The sequence below is a fragment of the Plasmodium knowlesi genome (genome assembly GCF_000006355.2).
Source record: "Plasmodium knowlesi strain H genome assembly, chromosome: 14".
In the NCBI taxonomy this organism is placed as follows: Eukaryota; Apicomplexa; class Aconoidasida; order Haemosporida; family Plasmodiidae; genus Plasmodium; species Plasmodium knowlesi.
In genome coordinates, this window is record NC_011915.2 from 1,241,377 (window position 1) to 1,255,487 (window position 14,111).

General features: G+C 36.9%; 3 protein-coding genes across 3 annotated transcripts; 1 reads left to right on the top strand and 2 right to left on the bottom strand.

Annotated features, from left to right (window-relative positions):
- Positions 1 to 60: 60 nt before the first annotated feature.
- On the bottom strand, positions 61 to 4,344 carry PKNH_1428800 (RNA-binding protein, putative; the record flags this gene model as incomplete). The annotated part of the gene is made up of 6 exons (XM_002262135.1): positions 61 to 148; positions 297 to 420; positions 569 to 636; positions 792 to 3,655; positions 3,893 to 4,036; positions 4,255 to 4,344. 6 exons carry the CDS (start codon positions 4,342 to 4,344, stop codon positions 61 to 63), a joined length of 3,378 nt encoding a protein of 1,125 aa, XP_002262171.1.
- Positions 4,345 to 5,051: 707 nt separating this feature from the next.
- PKNH_1428900 (conserved Plasmodium protein, unknown function) lies at positions 5,052 to 6,677 on the top strand (the record flags this gene model as incomplete). The annotated part of the gene is made up of 1 exon (XM_002262136.1): positions 5,052 to 6,677. One exon carries the CDS (start codon positions 5,052 to 5,054, stop codon positions 6,675 to 6,677), a length of 1,626 nt encoding a protein of 541 aa, XP_002262172.1.
- Positions 6,678 to 7,495: 818 nt separating this feature from the next.
- PKNH_1429000 (conserved Plasmodium protein, unknown function) lies at positions 7,496 to 10,804 on the bottom strand (the record flags this gene model as incomplete). The annotated part of the gene is made up of 1 exon (XM_002262137.1): positions 7,496 to 10,804. One exon carries the CDS (start codon positions 10,802 to 10,804, stop codon positions 7,496 to 7,498), a length of 3,309 nt encoding a protein of 1,102 aa, XP_002262173.1.
- Positions 10,805 to 14,111: the final 3,307 nt, after the last annotated feature.

Sequence of the window (14,111 nt, forward strand, 5' to 3'; positions counted from 1 at the left end):
TCGTGCATATTTTTTTTTTTTTTTTTTTTTTTTTGTTAAACTGTTGCCGCTTCTGCTTCTCTACTTGGTGATTTTCCTAATCCTGTTTTGAAGCCCTGTAGCCAAATCAATTCTTACACCTTTCACAAAATCAATTTCGTACACCACGCTACGGGGAGGGGGTAAAAAAAAAAAAAAGGGGGCAGTTATATGAAATGGGGAACAGTGCAATAGGACTAAGCCAACTGAAGTTACGTTTGTGTTGACAACCTCTCCCACATGCCCCGGTTACGCGTCGTTTATTCCCGCCAACTTACTTCTTTTCCTTGTATGTAAAGAAGTCATCGTTAATGTTAAAATAGTAATTCATAATTCTGTTCACATAATAGGCGAAGTTCACCCATTTTTTATCCTTTAAGTAGGACCACTGATATTCGAAAACTGCAAAGGGGGGAAATGTGAATCCGATGTGAGTGCGCTTTTGTACCTTGCGGGGGGCGACTCCTAATGCAAACCCAATAGGCGTACATGCTACTACACATCACATATACGATGAGGTATATTTTTACTCCCGCTTGTTCGTGCTTACATTGGGTACTCTGCGTTGGGGAGTTGGAATTCAAAAATTCTTCATCCTCCAGGTTCCAAATTATCTCTCTGCGTGTTGTAAAAAAAAAAGAGAGAAAAAAAAAAAAATGTACCACTCGTCTGTATGTTTGCCCCATTTTCCCAGTGTCAGACGAGACCAAATACTCAAAAAAAAACACATGCTCTGATGCATGCGCGACGTGATCCGTGTAACCATATTGTACCTGGGTTTTTCCAAGACACTTTCCTCCTCCTCCTCCTTGGCGATTTCATCCTGCTTCAACATCAGGTAGGGAACTAACTGGTTGTTTATATCGATGGTAAGTTCCTTTTCCTCTTCTTCCGTTTCATCAAGGTCGTCACTAAAGCGCTCCGTTTCGGTTTCTCGATTATCCCCTTCTGTACGTTTTATTTGATCATTCTCTATGCGTAGATCGGTAGGAGCGAGTTCGGTCGATTGGTCCTGATCACCTTTACATGTGGTGTGTCTATCTGTACCATCTCCCGGGTTATTCGTCCGTTTGGTAAGCTCTACGCTACGCGGGGTATCGTTCCGATCGTTTTCACCTTGGTCTGCTTCACCGCGGTCTATTTTGCCCTGGTGGGTATCCGCACCGGCCGCAGGGGCGATATCAGCCTGACCATCACTCTTCGAGTCGCCATCCTCCGTTTTGTAAATATCAATAAGGGAAAGCAATTGGTTCTTAATATTGGAGTCGTTAATTCGCAAGGAGGTGTTTCTCTTCTTAATATCCTCCAAAATGAATTCCATATTGTCATATATCTGGGCCCTGTCGTCAATAAAATTGCGTCCCTCCGTTTCCAAAATTTTGGTAGACAAGGAAAATCTTTTGTTGTCATAGTCTATATTTATTAATACCCCTTTTAATTGATCCCCTATTTTGAAAACATCATTCAAGTCATCGATTTTTTTTTTGGAAATCTCGGATATGTGTATCAGTCCAACTATATCGTCGCATTTTACCATGAGGCCGTATTTCGAAATGTGTATAATTTCCACCTGGACAATATCGTAAATATTCAATTTTTTTAATTGCTCATTTTGCTCATATATTAAATTGGAAAAATTTAATTTGCTAATATCTGTACATATGACTTTAATTTTTTGGTTAAGTAACGATTCCTGGATTTTTTCATTTTCTTCCACTTTTACTTTGTACTTACTGGACAAAGCAGAAATGTGGATGAATGCGTAAATATCGTTATACGAAACACTTATTCCATTTTTTAAAATTGTTACAACTTTCACATCGAAGGGCATGTCCTGCGTTTTGTAATGTAATATTTTATTAAGGTCATTAACCTTTTGTATATTTTTCAGTGTCAGTAAAATTTTCTCTGGGTACATTTTATATATTTCAAATACCAATTTGTCATTCACCTTAAACACATCTTTCATATTTTTAATATTATAGGGCATTTGATCTTCGTGTAATTCCGCGTAAAATGCGTAATTTATATCAACATATGCATACGTTTTTTCGATTTTAAAAATTTTACCAAATATTAATTTTCCTACATATAATTTCTCCACTTTATTTAAGTCTTCCTTACTGTCATAGTTTAATATGCTATACTTGTTAAATGATGCGTTTATTTCTTTTTCATATTGTTCATTGTCTATATAATTATTAAAACCGTATGCATTTGTGATTATGTTATTTGGTTTATAAATATCGTACATCCTTTTTTGGTAATTATGAATTATATCCATAAGTATATGTTTTCTCAGTTTTTTATCTTGCTTTATGCCTTTAAGTATGGAACACTTCTCGTTTGGATTTTTCCCTCTCCCCGCTCTGGTCCCTTTGTCTTCGTTGTACCTGCTCTCAGTAGGATCACCCACACTTCTAACCCACATATCTAAACTACTTGGTTTTTTGTCACCCTCCATGTGTTGATTTTCCACTGGGGGTCCTGTCCCCCCATGTTGGCTGAATTGAGCTGCGTCTTCAGTCTTAGTGAGGCCTTTTTCATTTTCCATCTTCTCCTTAACTTTCTCCACCGTTTCCTCAAAATCGTAGGCGAAATTTCCATACTTAAAAAAAAAGTACTCTTCGTAATGCTCATGGAAAAAGGTTAAAAAGTCGTAATTATTTTTCTGTGGCTCCAGTTTATTTCGTTTTACGTGTATAGTTCGCAGGTGCTTTTTATAAGCATCATACAGCTCGTCGACGAAATATTGGTCCCTTCTCATTAATTTTTCGTTATTCAAATTGTTGTGCAAGGTCATAATAACTTTGTTAACGTCCTTGAGGTATTCTTCTTTTTTTATTCCCTTCCCCACCTCAGCTGCTGTTTTCGGATCGTCCAATTCGAGGTACTCTTCATTTTTCCTTTCCCCACCTGGCGTCTGCGTTACATCCTGTTCGATCTGCGTATCCTCGGTTTTCTCATCTCCCACTGCGTCTTTTCTGTCTTCCCGTGTGCCGCAAACTTCCTCAGCAATGTGTCTATACTTGATCAAAAAATTTCTTATATGTGGAGGCAGATTATTCTTCTTTAAAAGCGTATCAACCGTTTGTAATATGTTTCCTCTGTTGCTTTTAAGAGGCTCCAAATTTAACATTTTGTTCATCTCTGCCAGGAGTTTTTTTCCGTCCTCGTAGTCCTTGCTATCGTAGAAAACGCCAAACAAATCGAACGTACTGCTATTATTCAGGGGGGAATATCCACATATAAGTTTTTCGTACAACATGTCCTTCTCCTTTTTTGCAATTTCTAGGTAATCCTTTTTGTCTTCTTCCTCGTTGCCCACACCTGATTTCATGCGCAGGTAAATATCTCTCAGGGAATCTTCCATACTATCATATGCGATATCCAGAATTTTATTTTTTTTCTTGTGATCACTTATTTTATTTATATCTTCAAAATTGGTTATATCATTTTCTCTTAGCTTTTCTTCCATGTCCTTTTCACCATCCATCACGCCTTCTTTCTTCGCACTATTTTTACATATTCCCTTTTCTTCATTCTTTTGTTTTAATTCCTTTTCCTTTTTTTTTTCTATTTCTCTTTCTACTGTTTCGGGGAAATACGCATTCAGCAGTTGTTTGTATGAATATTCCTACAGGGGAGAAGGGGGGGAGGGCGACGTACAGAGTAGCAAATGTGGTATGTGTATTTGCGTAGATGAATATACTCCCAGGGGTATCAATCACTTTTGCGAGAATCACATCAGTGAGGAGGTAATTTCATGTGGGTCTCTACTACTATGCATGTTTTAACGACAAGGCGAATTGGAAAAAAAAAAAAAAGGTAAGCAGCCGCATATCCATATGTACGTATACATATGTAAGAATACCTCATCCGTTAGACCCTTCAGAGAGGGCGCGATGTCCTTGTATATGTGAGGAATGCAGCTCTCGATGTCTTCATCTTTGCTCTTATGCAACCTGTAGTTTATTTTTTTCCTTTTCCTCCTGAATCGGTCTGTCTTCGTGTATATCTGACAAAGTGGGACGCAAAAGGGGGAATCATTCCTATCATTATCGGATCAGTGCTGTGGAACAATGGCACCTTTGCACAGCGGCTTGGTTGCACTTTTATCCTGTCGTTTCTTCCCCTGCAACAAGCCTCCTGTGCAACGCGATCATTACCCTCACTGCCGTCGTTCCTAGGAACAACTGGCTGCTCTCCTTTTTCAAGCTTTAGGTGTGTACTTACATAGTTGCTAGTGGGAAGGTTGTGCTTGACAAAGGTAGATACGCTGCACATCAAGAAGGCCGGAATGAAGAATACTTTCGTAAAAATCATGTTGGCATTCTTACGAGGACGGGTCGATCAAAACTAAGTGCGAAAACTATTGCTTCTTCGCGCACTTTGCAGTTCTCCTAAAATGCCATTTTAAGCGCTACGAAGGTAAGTAGGGTAATCTCCCTGGGAGTGGCACTTTAATGTGCGCGAGGGAGATCGACCGTTCCTCCTGCACATAAACATAATACATATGCATATAATTGTGTGATTTTTTCTTTCCGCAATTTTACGAACATTTGGAATTTTTCACCAAAGCCTCTGCAAACCCGCAGTGGGACAGGTAACATTGCGCATTCTCAAATGAAGAGGGAGAAGTTTAAAAAAAAAAAAAAAAAAAAAAAAAAAAAAAAAAAAAAAAAAAAAAAACCTATATGGGGAACGGCTTTTCCTCCATCTTTAGCTCCTACTTGATGGCTTATTTTTCACCCCAGTTTTACGTGTAAAGAGGGATATGACAGATTAAAACAACGCGAAAACACAGGTGGAAATTTTTGTTTCCTTCCTTCCTTTTTTTTTTTTTTTTTTTTTTTTTTTTTTACCATTCCCTCTCCTTATACGAGGTCCTAGTGGGGGCAGAAAAGGGGAAAATCTTAAATTCGCCATCAAGCAGGGTGAATAACGGGAAGGGGGGGGATAAGTAATTCTGCCAACACGGAGGAATACGTTTGGGTAGTTAAATACATCGATACGAACACCTGAGGGGGCACATGCACTACCCTACTGTTGGGCACATCCGGTTGCTGAGACGCCCTTTGTATGGAGCAGCCAAATATGAATGCAGTAATATGATGAGGACAAACTCGAACATGGACATAGGCAGGAGGTACTTCCAACACACCCACATGAACACAGCGTCGAGTAGCACCAAGGAGAAAAGGTACTACAAAGGGAAAGAACTAAATTTATGCACACCACTCAACCATACCGTCAATTTATGTCACGAACGCATGGATGGAAATTTCTATGCGTATGATATAAGTGCAACGGTTTTCAGGCTGCTAAAATGTGTGCATAAATTAGAGCAAAGGGAGGTTCCCAAAATAATTCCCCAAACAAGTACTGAAAACACGTTTATCAATTATCAAGTGGACAAACTATTTTACTGCTACGTTTCTATTTATAACAATATAAGTAAAAATTTATTTTTAAAATTAACGCTGGAATTTTTAAAATCCCCCGCACTTCACAGAAGAATAGTAGAAAATGGCAGATTTTATGAGCAAGTTCTCTGTGAAATAGTAAAGTGTGCAGATGGGCATGAAACAATGGACAAATCTTTTTATTATGAATATGTAATAAAAATTTTATCCGTCATTTTGAAGAATAAAAACGCCTTCAACGATATACAGGAAAGAATATTTTTCCAGGACATAATAAATATGATACGTGAGGAAAAGAATATAAATTATTTTATAAAAAATTTTACCTTTTTAATTTCGTGCATTTCTTTATATAAAAGGAGGCTAAAAAAAGAGATCCATTTTAACAGGCCAAAAGATGATGATGTCCGAATGGAGTACCTCGCACAGGATAATCAGATCCTCCTTATGCAGAGGAAAAAACAACTTTTACAAAAGTGTCTACCAATAATCCTGGATATTTTTAACAAACTCCACCAGTACAATCACCTTAACGATGTAGACATTTGCAACATTGTTGACTTCCTAAATGAGTTTAAAGAATCTCATAAAATAAAATTAGCCATCTGTAAAGACATACATAAATATTTCAAGCCATCAAGCGATATGAAGCATTTATGTTTAATTTTGTACCTCCTGACACAGTCGAAAAATGAGGAAATGCAGCTCACACAAGTGGCCTACAAACACATATACAATATTATATTCTGCAGGAAGAGTGAGTTAACCGATCCGAAAAATGTGAACCTTTTTCTCCTGGGCGTCACGAGATGGCGCCGCAAAGTGGATGTTCAGCAAAACGTGCGTAATACCCCCCTTGGAAGGGGTACCCAAAGTGATAGCCATCCGGACGGGGATACAGAAAGGGTACTAAGGAGGAGGAAGACCTACTCAGGAAGGAGTAAAGGTAGGCTGCAATTTTCTTATGGAACCAAATCGCGAAGCACAAATCTGCAGTTATGCCAACTCCTGCGACATAAAATCATCAAAAAGCAGAAAATGAAAAAGGAAAAAAAAATGTACTTTTGGATTAAATACTGCCTCCTACAATTTATAAAAAAAGGACAGTTAAAGGCTAAATATGTTAAAACATTTTACGAATATTTTTGTCCGTACCATATAAGTAGAAAGTGCACGAGAAAGAAGAATTATATATCCCCCTTATCGATTGTACAGAGGGTAGGAAAAGTGTAGGAAAAAGTGTAGGCACAAAATGAGAGGGAACGATGCCAAGCTATCCACTCACATGTTCGCATATGAGGCTGGTCCCATTTCACATTCGTAACACATTATTCCCGGATGAATCACCCACTTCCTGCTTAACCTTTCTCCACGAATGTTCCCCAAAGGGTGGCGTTTATATGATAAAGGTGATGAACCCATATCGCACGTAGGATGTAAAATACTTTTCCGCCTGAAACAGCACAAATAGAAGTTATTTTGCGCAGGGGGAAAATTGCCGCTTAAAGTGTTATCGCCTTGTAGTCAAATTAAGAATTAAAAAGAGAAGAAGTCTGGAACGCACGTAAAAGGCATGCAAGCATTTTAGCTTAAAAAGAAAAATTATCCAAATGAGCCCTTCGTGCGCGGTATGATGAATAAACAGACATTTTCATTTTACGACAAAATCGGGTACACATTTGCAAGTAGCGCAAGGTGGACATTATTATTGTAGCACATATATGTAAGAAAAAAAAATGGGAGGGCACGCTGCGTGTGAATTGTTAATCGTGGCCCATTCTTGACAAACACGAAAAAAAAAAAAAAAAAAAAAAAAAAAAAAAAAAAAAAAAGTAATGATTGTAATTGTGTTATAGTCATAAAGGGTACGGAACAGGGCGGCGAATTTGTTTCCTCCCTTTGAGGGGAAAAAAAAAAAATTAACGCAGATGGAGTTCCCATACAGCCGCTGTGGACGCCGCGTAAAACCCAACAGGACTACCTCTCAAGGGACATCTTCACGAAATGCGCACTTTTCAAAGAGGCATAGGTGCCAATGTGGCAGCTGTTACTCACTTTACGTATTTGTTGTGCACATACTTGCTAATAAAGACAATGTAATTGGCTGAATCGACTTGTTCGTGGGGAGAGTCAGACTCCAGATGGGTTATATAATGACTTGGCGTGAGCCCAAAATGAGAATTCACCCTATCATAGGCGTAATTAAATGAAACAGTGAAGTGGACGGATATAGTTTGCTTATTCCTGTTGGTGTATTTTAGCTTGAAGTATGCATTCTTTTTCATTTCCTCACTTACCCGAAAATAAATATTGTAATATAGGATGTAATTTTTTAATAAATAATCCTGTACGTACAGGTAATTATATTTGTAAATATCATGAGAATAATTAATTTTTTTTGTATACAGCAAATATAATTCGTTGTTAATGTTATACATATTTTCTAGCAAATCCAACTGAACATTCATTTCGTATTTTGCGTACTTTTCTAAAAAAGGGGTAAAAGTTTTGTTATTGTAATTTATATATTCAAAAACAGAATTCAGCTGTCTGTTTATGTCATAAATATGTATGTTGGACAATCGCAGGAAAAAAATCGGCGTTAATTTACTGTTCTCGAAATAGTAGGCAGTTAATATTTTTTTCTTTTCCCTATTCATTATGTTAAAAAGCTTAAAGGTGTTCATTCTTTTATTTTCGCAAATGTAAAAGTCGTTGTAAATGTTGCTTATGTTACTCATTTCGAATGTGTTCTCGATGTTTGCAAAGCTCACTTCTTCGCTTTCATGACGCCCCAGGTTTGGACGATACCATCCGCGGGTGCTGTCCAAAACATTGCTATAAAATTCCCCGCACTGTTGAATAGGCTCCATATGGAGTATGTCTACACTTGTTGTGTTATCCCCCGCAGTTTCACCATTTTGATGAAGGCCCTCCCAGTGTCCCTCCCTATGAGTTCGACCGTTCTTTCCCTTATTCATCAAGTGAACAAGATTTTCAAATGCGTTAAATAGGATGAAATACGAAAAGAAAATATATTCACCGAGAATATTCCTTACATACATAAAACACACACCATCATTCCTTACGCTAACCTTTATGATGTTATCAATTTTGTTGCACGTGTTAAAATAATGTTTCATACCTTCCGGGAAAATTGTTCTTAAGTTATTGAATTCTTTAACTTCATTTCGGCATATGTTGTTGTCGTGGAGTTCCCATGTCCACTGTTCTTTGTCTGGATTTGTTTTATGAAGGCCTTCCTCAGTGGAATAACTCTCCCTCGTGTGGACGGGGTGTGTATGACCATGCACGTGACAGCTGCTTACGCTTGTGGAGTTCGCGGGGAAGGTAATCATATTTCTTTCTACACTTGTTCTGGCCATGTTACTATTCCAAACACTATGGTGGAGACCATAATTAACATCTCCGACACGGTTGCTCACGCCATGCTTACTTATGCATACGACGTACAGCAGGGGTAGGTGGTGCGATTTGTCCGCGAGAAATTCTGGTTCCTCACAATTTTTGTAACAACTCTGTGGAACTAAAAATTCAATTACACCATCCTTTATCTTGAAACTCCCACATTGCGTATTCGAAATGCTTTCCTTCACACAATTTGTCAATTTAGCATATATGTCGTCTATCTGGTTTGTGTATACTTCCTCGCAGGTGCTCTTATAGGCCCCCTCTTGCGTACCCTTTTTTTCTGAGGGAGCTAATGTTGCTTCAGGTGGAAGAGACGGAGGAGGATCTACCTCACTCGCGCACCTATCCCCCTTGAAAAATAAGTGGTAATAAAAAAAGTACGAGACAAATAAGGGGTACAAAAAACACACGTGGAAATTATCGTAAATATTAAATAGCTGCGACAGGTAGACATATTCATAACTTAAATTGTAGTCACTATTTCTTTTGTCTATTTCCTTTGCGCTTTGGTTAATATGCCTGTGGTACGGGACGATTAAATGGTAGTAGGCAGAAAAGCACAGCCCGTTACCATTTAGAAGTATGTAGTTGGAATTATTATTCCCGTGATCACCATCGTGTGGGAAACCCACATCGCGCACTTTAACTTGTTGCGTTAAAAAATTTACGTCAATGTAATCGTCCACATGGAGACAACTTTCCTGCAAAGAGTGTTCCCTTTTTTTATTGAGCAGAGCGCGATTTAGCATTTCTCTTAATTCGTGTTCAGCATAAAAACGCCATTTTATGTGCACAATTTTTTCAAAGGAAGAGGAAATTTTTAAATTCTTCGAATATATTTCTTGCTCAATAAATTTGTGATTTATGTAGGGATATATGCTAAATATGTTATATAAATGTATGAATATTTTTATTTTTCCCTTCAAGAAAGATGGATACTTGTGCATATAAAATTGGAAACACTGTTTCACCTGCTCGTGATGATGGCCACATTCATTCATTATCCCATTCTGATCACAATTTCCCTTGTCTTTGCCATTTGTACTGCTCAGTTTTATTTTTTCCTTGTATAAATATTCATAAATATCCGTATGTGCGTCAAAACTGTTTTCTTTTTCCTTTTCTTTCTCCTCATTTTGATGGAACAAGTTGGCGTTTATTTCCTCACATATGTAGCTTTTATTTTCATATATGCATACATTTTCATGTCCGTAAAATTTTATTACACTTGCATCATTAAATAAACACTCTGCCCTGCTATCATGATAAATGTTGAAAATTTTCACCTCACTTTTGTCGTAGTTATTATTTAAATTGTTGTGAATAATTTGTCTTAAGCAATAAAAATGGTTATTGCGTTGGTTTTCTCTTGCATCCTCTCCCCTGCTAAAGGGTGTACTAGGGCCATGCTCATCGCGCGCACTGTTCCGACTGTTGTCACTCTCATCTTTAGGAGGAAATTCCACCGTGCATGGTGACACCCCATTTGGTATTATGAAATCTCCATTTTCACATTTTACACCTTGGGTATTTATTCCAGGGGTATGAAGCACTTCATGGTTCACACTTTTTACATGTGCATGGTGAGTGCCCTTTTCGCTTTCATTTTCCCCTTGGAAATTATCAACATTTTTTTTTTTATTGCACAGACCTAAGAAATTTAGTGCATTCCTCTTACTGACATTATTAAAAATATCATGTGAATTGTGAGAGAGTTGTGTTTCACTTAAATTGTTTTTTTTTTTTTTTTCCAATTTGTTAAAGTCTACAATGGAATTCGCTGACAAATTAAGCGATGATTTTTCCGGCCGTGCAGATAAATGAACCGACGAATTTTCTGACAGGGTGGACAAATCAAGCGGCGAATTTTCGGGCTGTGCAGACAAATCGTTACTTTCGACAATTTGGAAAAATTGTTTTTTCTTCATTTTTTAATTTTCCTATTTAGACACATCTCCTGCATACGCAAATGCGTGTTTGCATTTTTGCGTTTTTTTCATTTTCCCCTGCCTCCGCACGTGCGTATTTCGGTGGGCGAAGGGGCGGAGATTCGTGCTACACAGCTGTATGCACATGTGTGAACATATGCATTATGCGGGCACGTGTGTATTCATGTCAGTATATATAAAACACATTTGTGTGTATTGTTTTCTGGTTGAAATATTTCAAATTTGTTAAATTTTCCAACGAATTTCCATTTGCACTTTAGCGAACAAAACGAAAACACTTTTCCTACGTATTTTTTTTCAAAAAAAAAAAAAAAAAAAATGCACCAAACCGTTTTCTCATTAACGAAGTTGCGAAAGAATTCCATGTTACGAATAATTTCGTGATAAACTTGAGATGACTTTCGCAATTTGGACAGGAAAACTTTTTCAAGACAAATAAGATGAACGCTTGTTTCTGTGCAAAATCCTCTTTTTAAGAAATATCGTATTTGGAAACTATTGCAAACTGTCAATATTTCATCAATCATTTGGAATTTTACTGTTCCGTGTTTTGACGCTTCCCATTTTTTTGTGTTCCATGTACCAAGCAGATTGCAGCACTGCCCACTCCACGTGCTGATTACGTGTACCCAGGACATAAACTGCTTGCGCAAAGGAACAATTTTGTTTTTAATATATATTTGTTCCATTCCATGTAAAAATAACTACGGCAGTGTGTTCACTGCATACGTACCCAGCACATGTGCACATTCTTATGCACATAAATCTTATGTAACCGTAGTACTTTGACAAAATAACGCAGGCGCGTGAAACAACGCCACATATGATGTACGCTAATATTTTCGACCCTCCACTTCCTTTATTTTTTTAATCAAAATTAGAGGGACGAAGGGTACCTACACGCACGCAATTCATGAAGTGTATGTTGCAGCGTATGTCGAAAGTGTGCTTCTTCGCTTTTTTCCCGCACATTTTGTGAAGAAAGGAAAGGGAACGCAGGAAAATAGCCTACTGCAACTTAACACTGTACTCACAACGCGTTACACCAGTGCCTTTCATCTGCACACCATTTTTCTGTGAATTTTTTTTTTCTTTTCCTTTTTGCAGTGACTTTTTTTTGTGTACTACATATGGCTGGTGCGCGTAAATTTTTCTTTGCGAAGTTTTTCATGTATACACTTGTACCCATTCACATTTCACCACTATGCATTTTACATACTATGTTGAACATGCCTGAAAATTGCACTTAATTATTCTGTGAAACTTTAGTACTGTTTTGAATTTTTTTCCGTTTTTCTCTATTTTTTCCCGCATTTGCTGTATCCCAGTGATTCATTATATAAATACACCACTGTGTGATATCTCGCTTACACAGGGAGCGCAAAAACGAAATGAAAAAAAAAGGAAAGTGAAATTTCAAACTACATTTGAAGTAAATACACACTCAGTGTTACCTTTATTTTATTTTCTAAGCCCCCTCATTGGAGTAGATCCTTCAAAGAAAAAAAAAAAATAAATAAATAAATAAATAAATAACGTGAGGGTTCCCCCTCCCTCCCGCCGCCATTTATTTTAAAACCAAGAATTATATGTGTATGCATGCAATATATAAAAGTTCAATTGTGAATGTTCTCACATATGCGGGTTTTTTCTCGTCAGATGGACAGTGTTTCTTCGCGCACTTTATATTTTTATGCATGCGCGCGCCATTGCGTATGTACAAAATAAGTGCATACTGAAGGTATGCCAATTTTATCATAAAGGGGCTGCTTCATGATTGCGTATATATATTATATGTTGGCATGGCACCCTCACATTTCACATCTATTTTTTTTTTTTTTTGTAACATATTTATTTGATACATACATTTCTATGATTTGTTTTACCATTTTTGTACATTATTTTTAAGAGTTCATTAATGCCTTAAGCAGATGCAAAACAAGGAGCAAAAAAAGAATGAAAAGAGCAAAACACTCTCTGCGTGTTCATGGCATACCTTAAAAAATAGGATTTACATAGGAACACGCGTATATTTTGTTTTCCCAGTGCATATTGGTTGAACGTTACCCATTTAGTAGTCTGAGTGAGAACGTTATTTGCATTATTCAGTTGCACTATTTAGCTATTTATTTTTTCGCATATATTGTTTATAAGAGTCATCCATCATTACCTAATATGTACATATTTGCGTAATATTTAAATGTGCATTTTCATATACATTTTTACAAATATATTTTCATGAACATATTTTTTTTTCTAACTACCTCTTTTTTAAAATAAATCCATTTTTATATATATGTAAATGCTCTTTAAAAAAACGAAGAATTCCTCTGTCATATGATTTCTTTGTCATTTTAAGAAATCCCTACACCTTAGTTATACGTGGCCTAAGAATTTATATATTTTTTTTTTTTTTTTTTTTTTTTAGAAAACCATTTCTGCTTTTTTACCCATAGTAGTACACAATTATCTATGTTACAGTTAGAATTTTTTTTCTTAGACTTTTTTTTTTTTTTTTTTTTTTTTTTTGTATTCGAATTTAAGAGATAGCATCAATTTTGACACTATTAGAATTATTTTTTATGCCATCATATTTAGATCGCCTAAATTTTAGATCGTAGTACTAAAATGTCGCTGTGTTTATATTCTATAGTTTATAACTGTAGGTAAACCTTTGATGTAAATTTTTCTCACCTTGTAGATATTTTTGTGTACCTACCTTGGCCTACTTGTTATTAGCACCTTTTGAGACATATAGCGTACAACGCCGTTGCGCTTTCCGTGCTGGGCTCATGTGAAGTCATAGTTTTGCTATTACAGTTTTTCTGTGTTAATTTTTTCCGTGTTCAAATTTTTAGTGCTCACATCTGTTCGTATTTATTCCTCCTGCCCTCTTCTTCACCCCGCTGTTGTAGATATACAACTCATTACGCATATGGCCAATGCTCTCTTTAATTAGCGTTTTCACCTCCCTTGTTTTTGCGTCATTCCTTGCTTTAGAAGCGTAGAAAAAGAGGTCTTTAGGTGCCTCAAGGCGCTTCGCAGTGACATATACATGTGTGTACATAGATAAGTACCGCGCACACTAGTCACTGAATACGCACACCAATTAGTGTATACACACACTGTTCAGTGTATACGCACACCAATTAGTGTATACACACACTGTTCAGTGTATACTCACACAATTCAGTGAATACACACACTGTTCAGTGTATACGCATACTGTTCAGTGAATACGCATACTGTTCAGTGTATACCCACACAATTCAGTGTATACGCACAC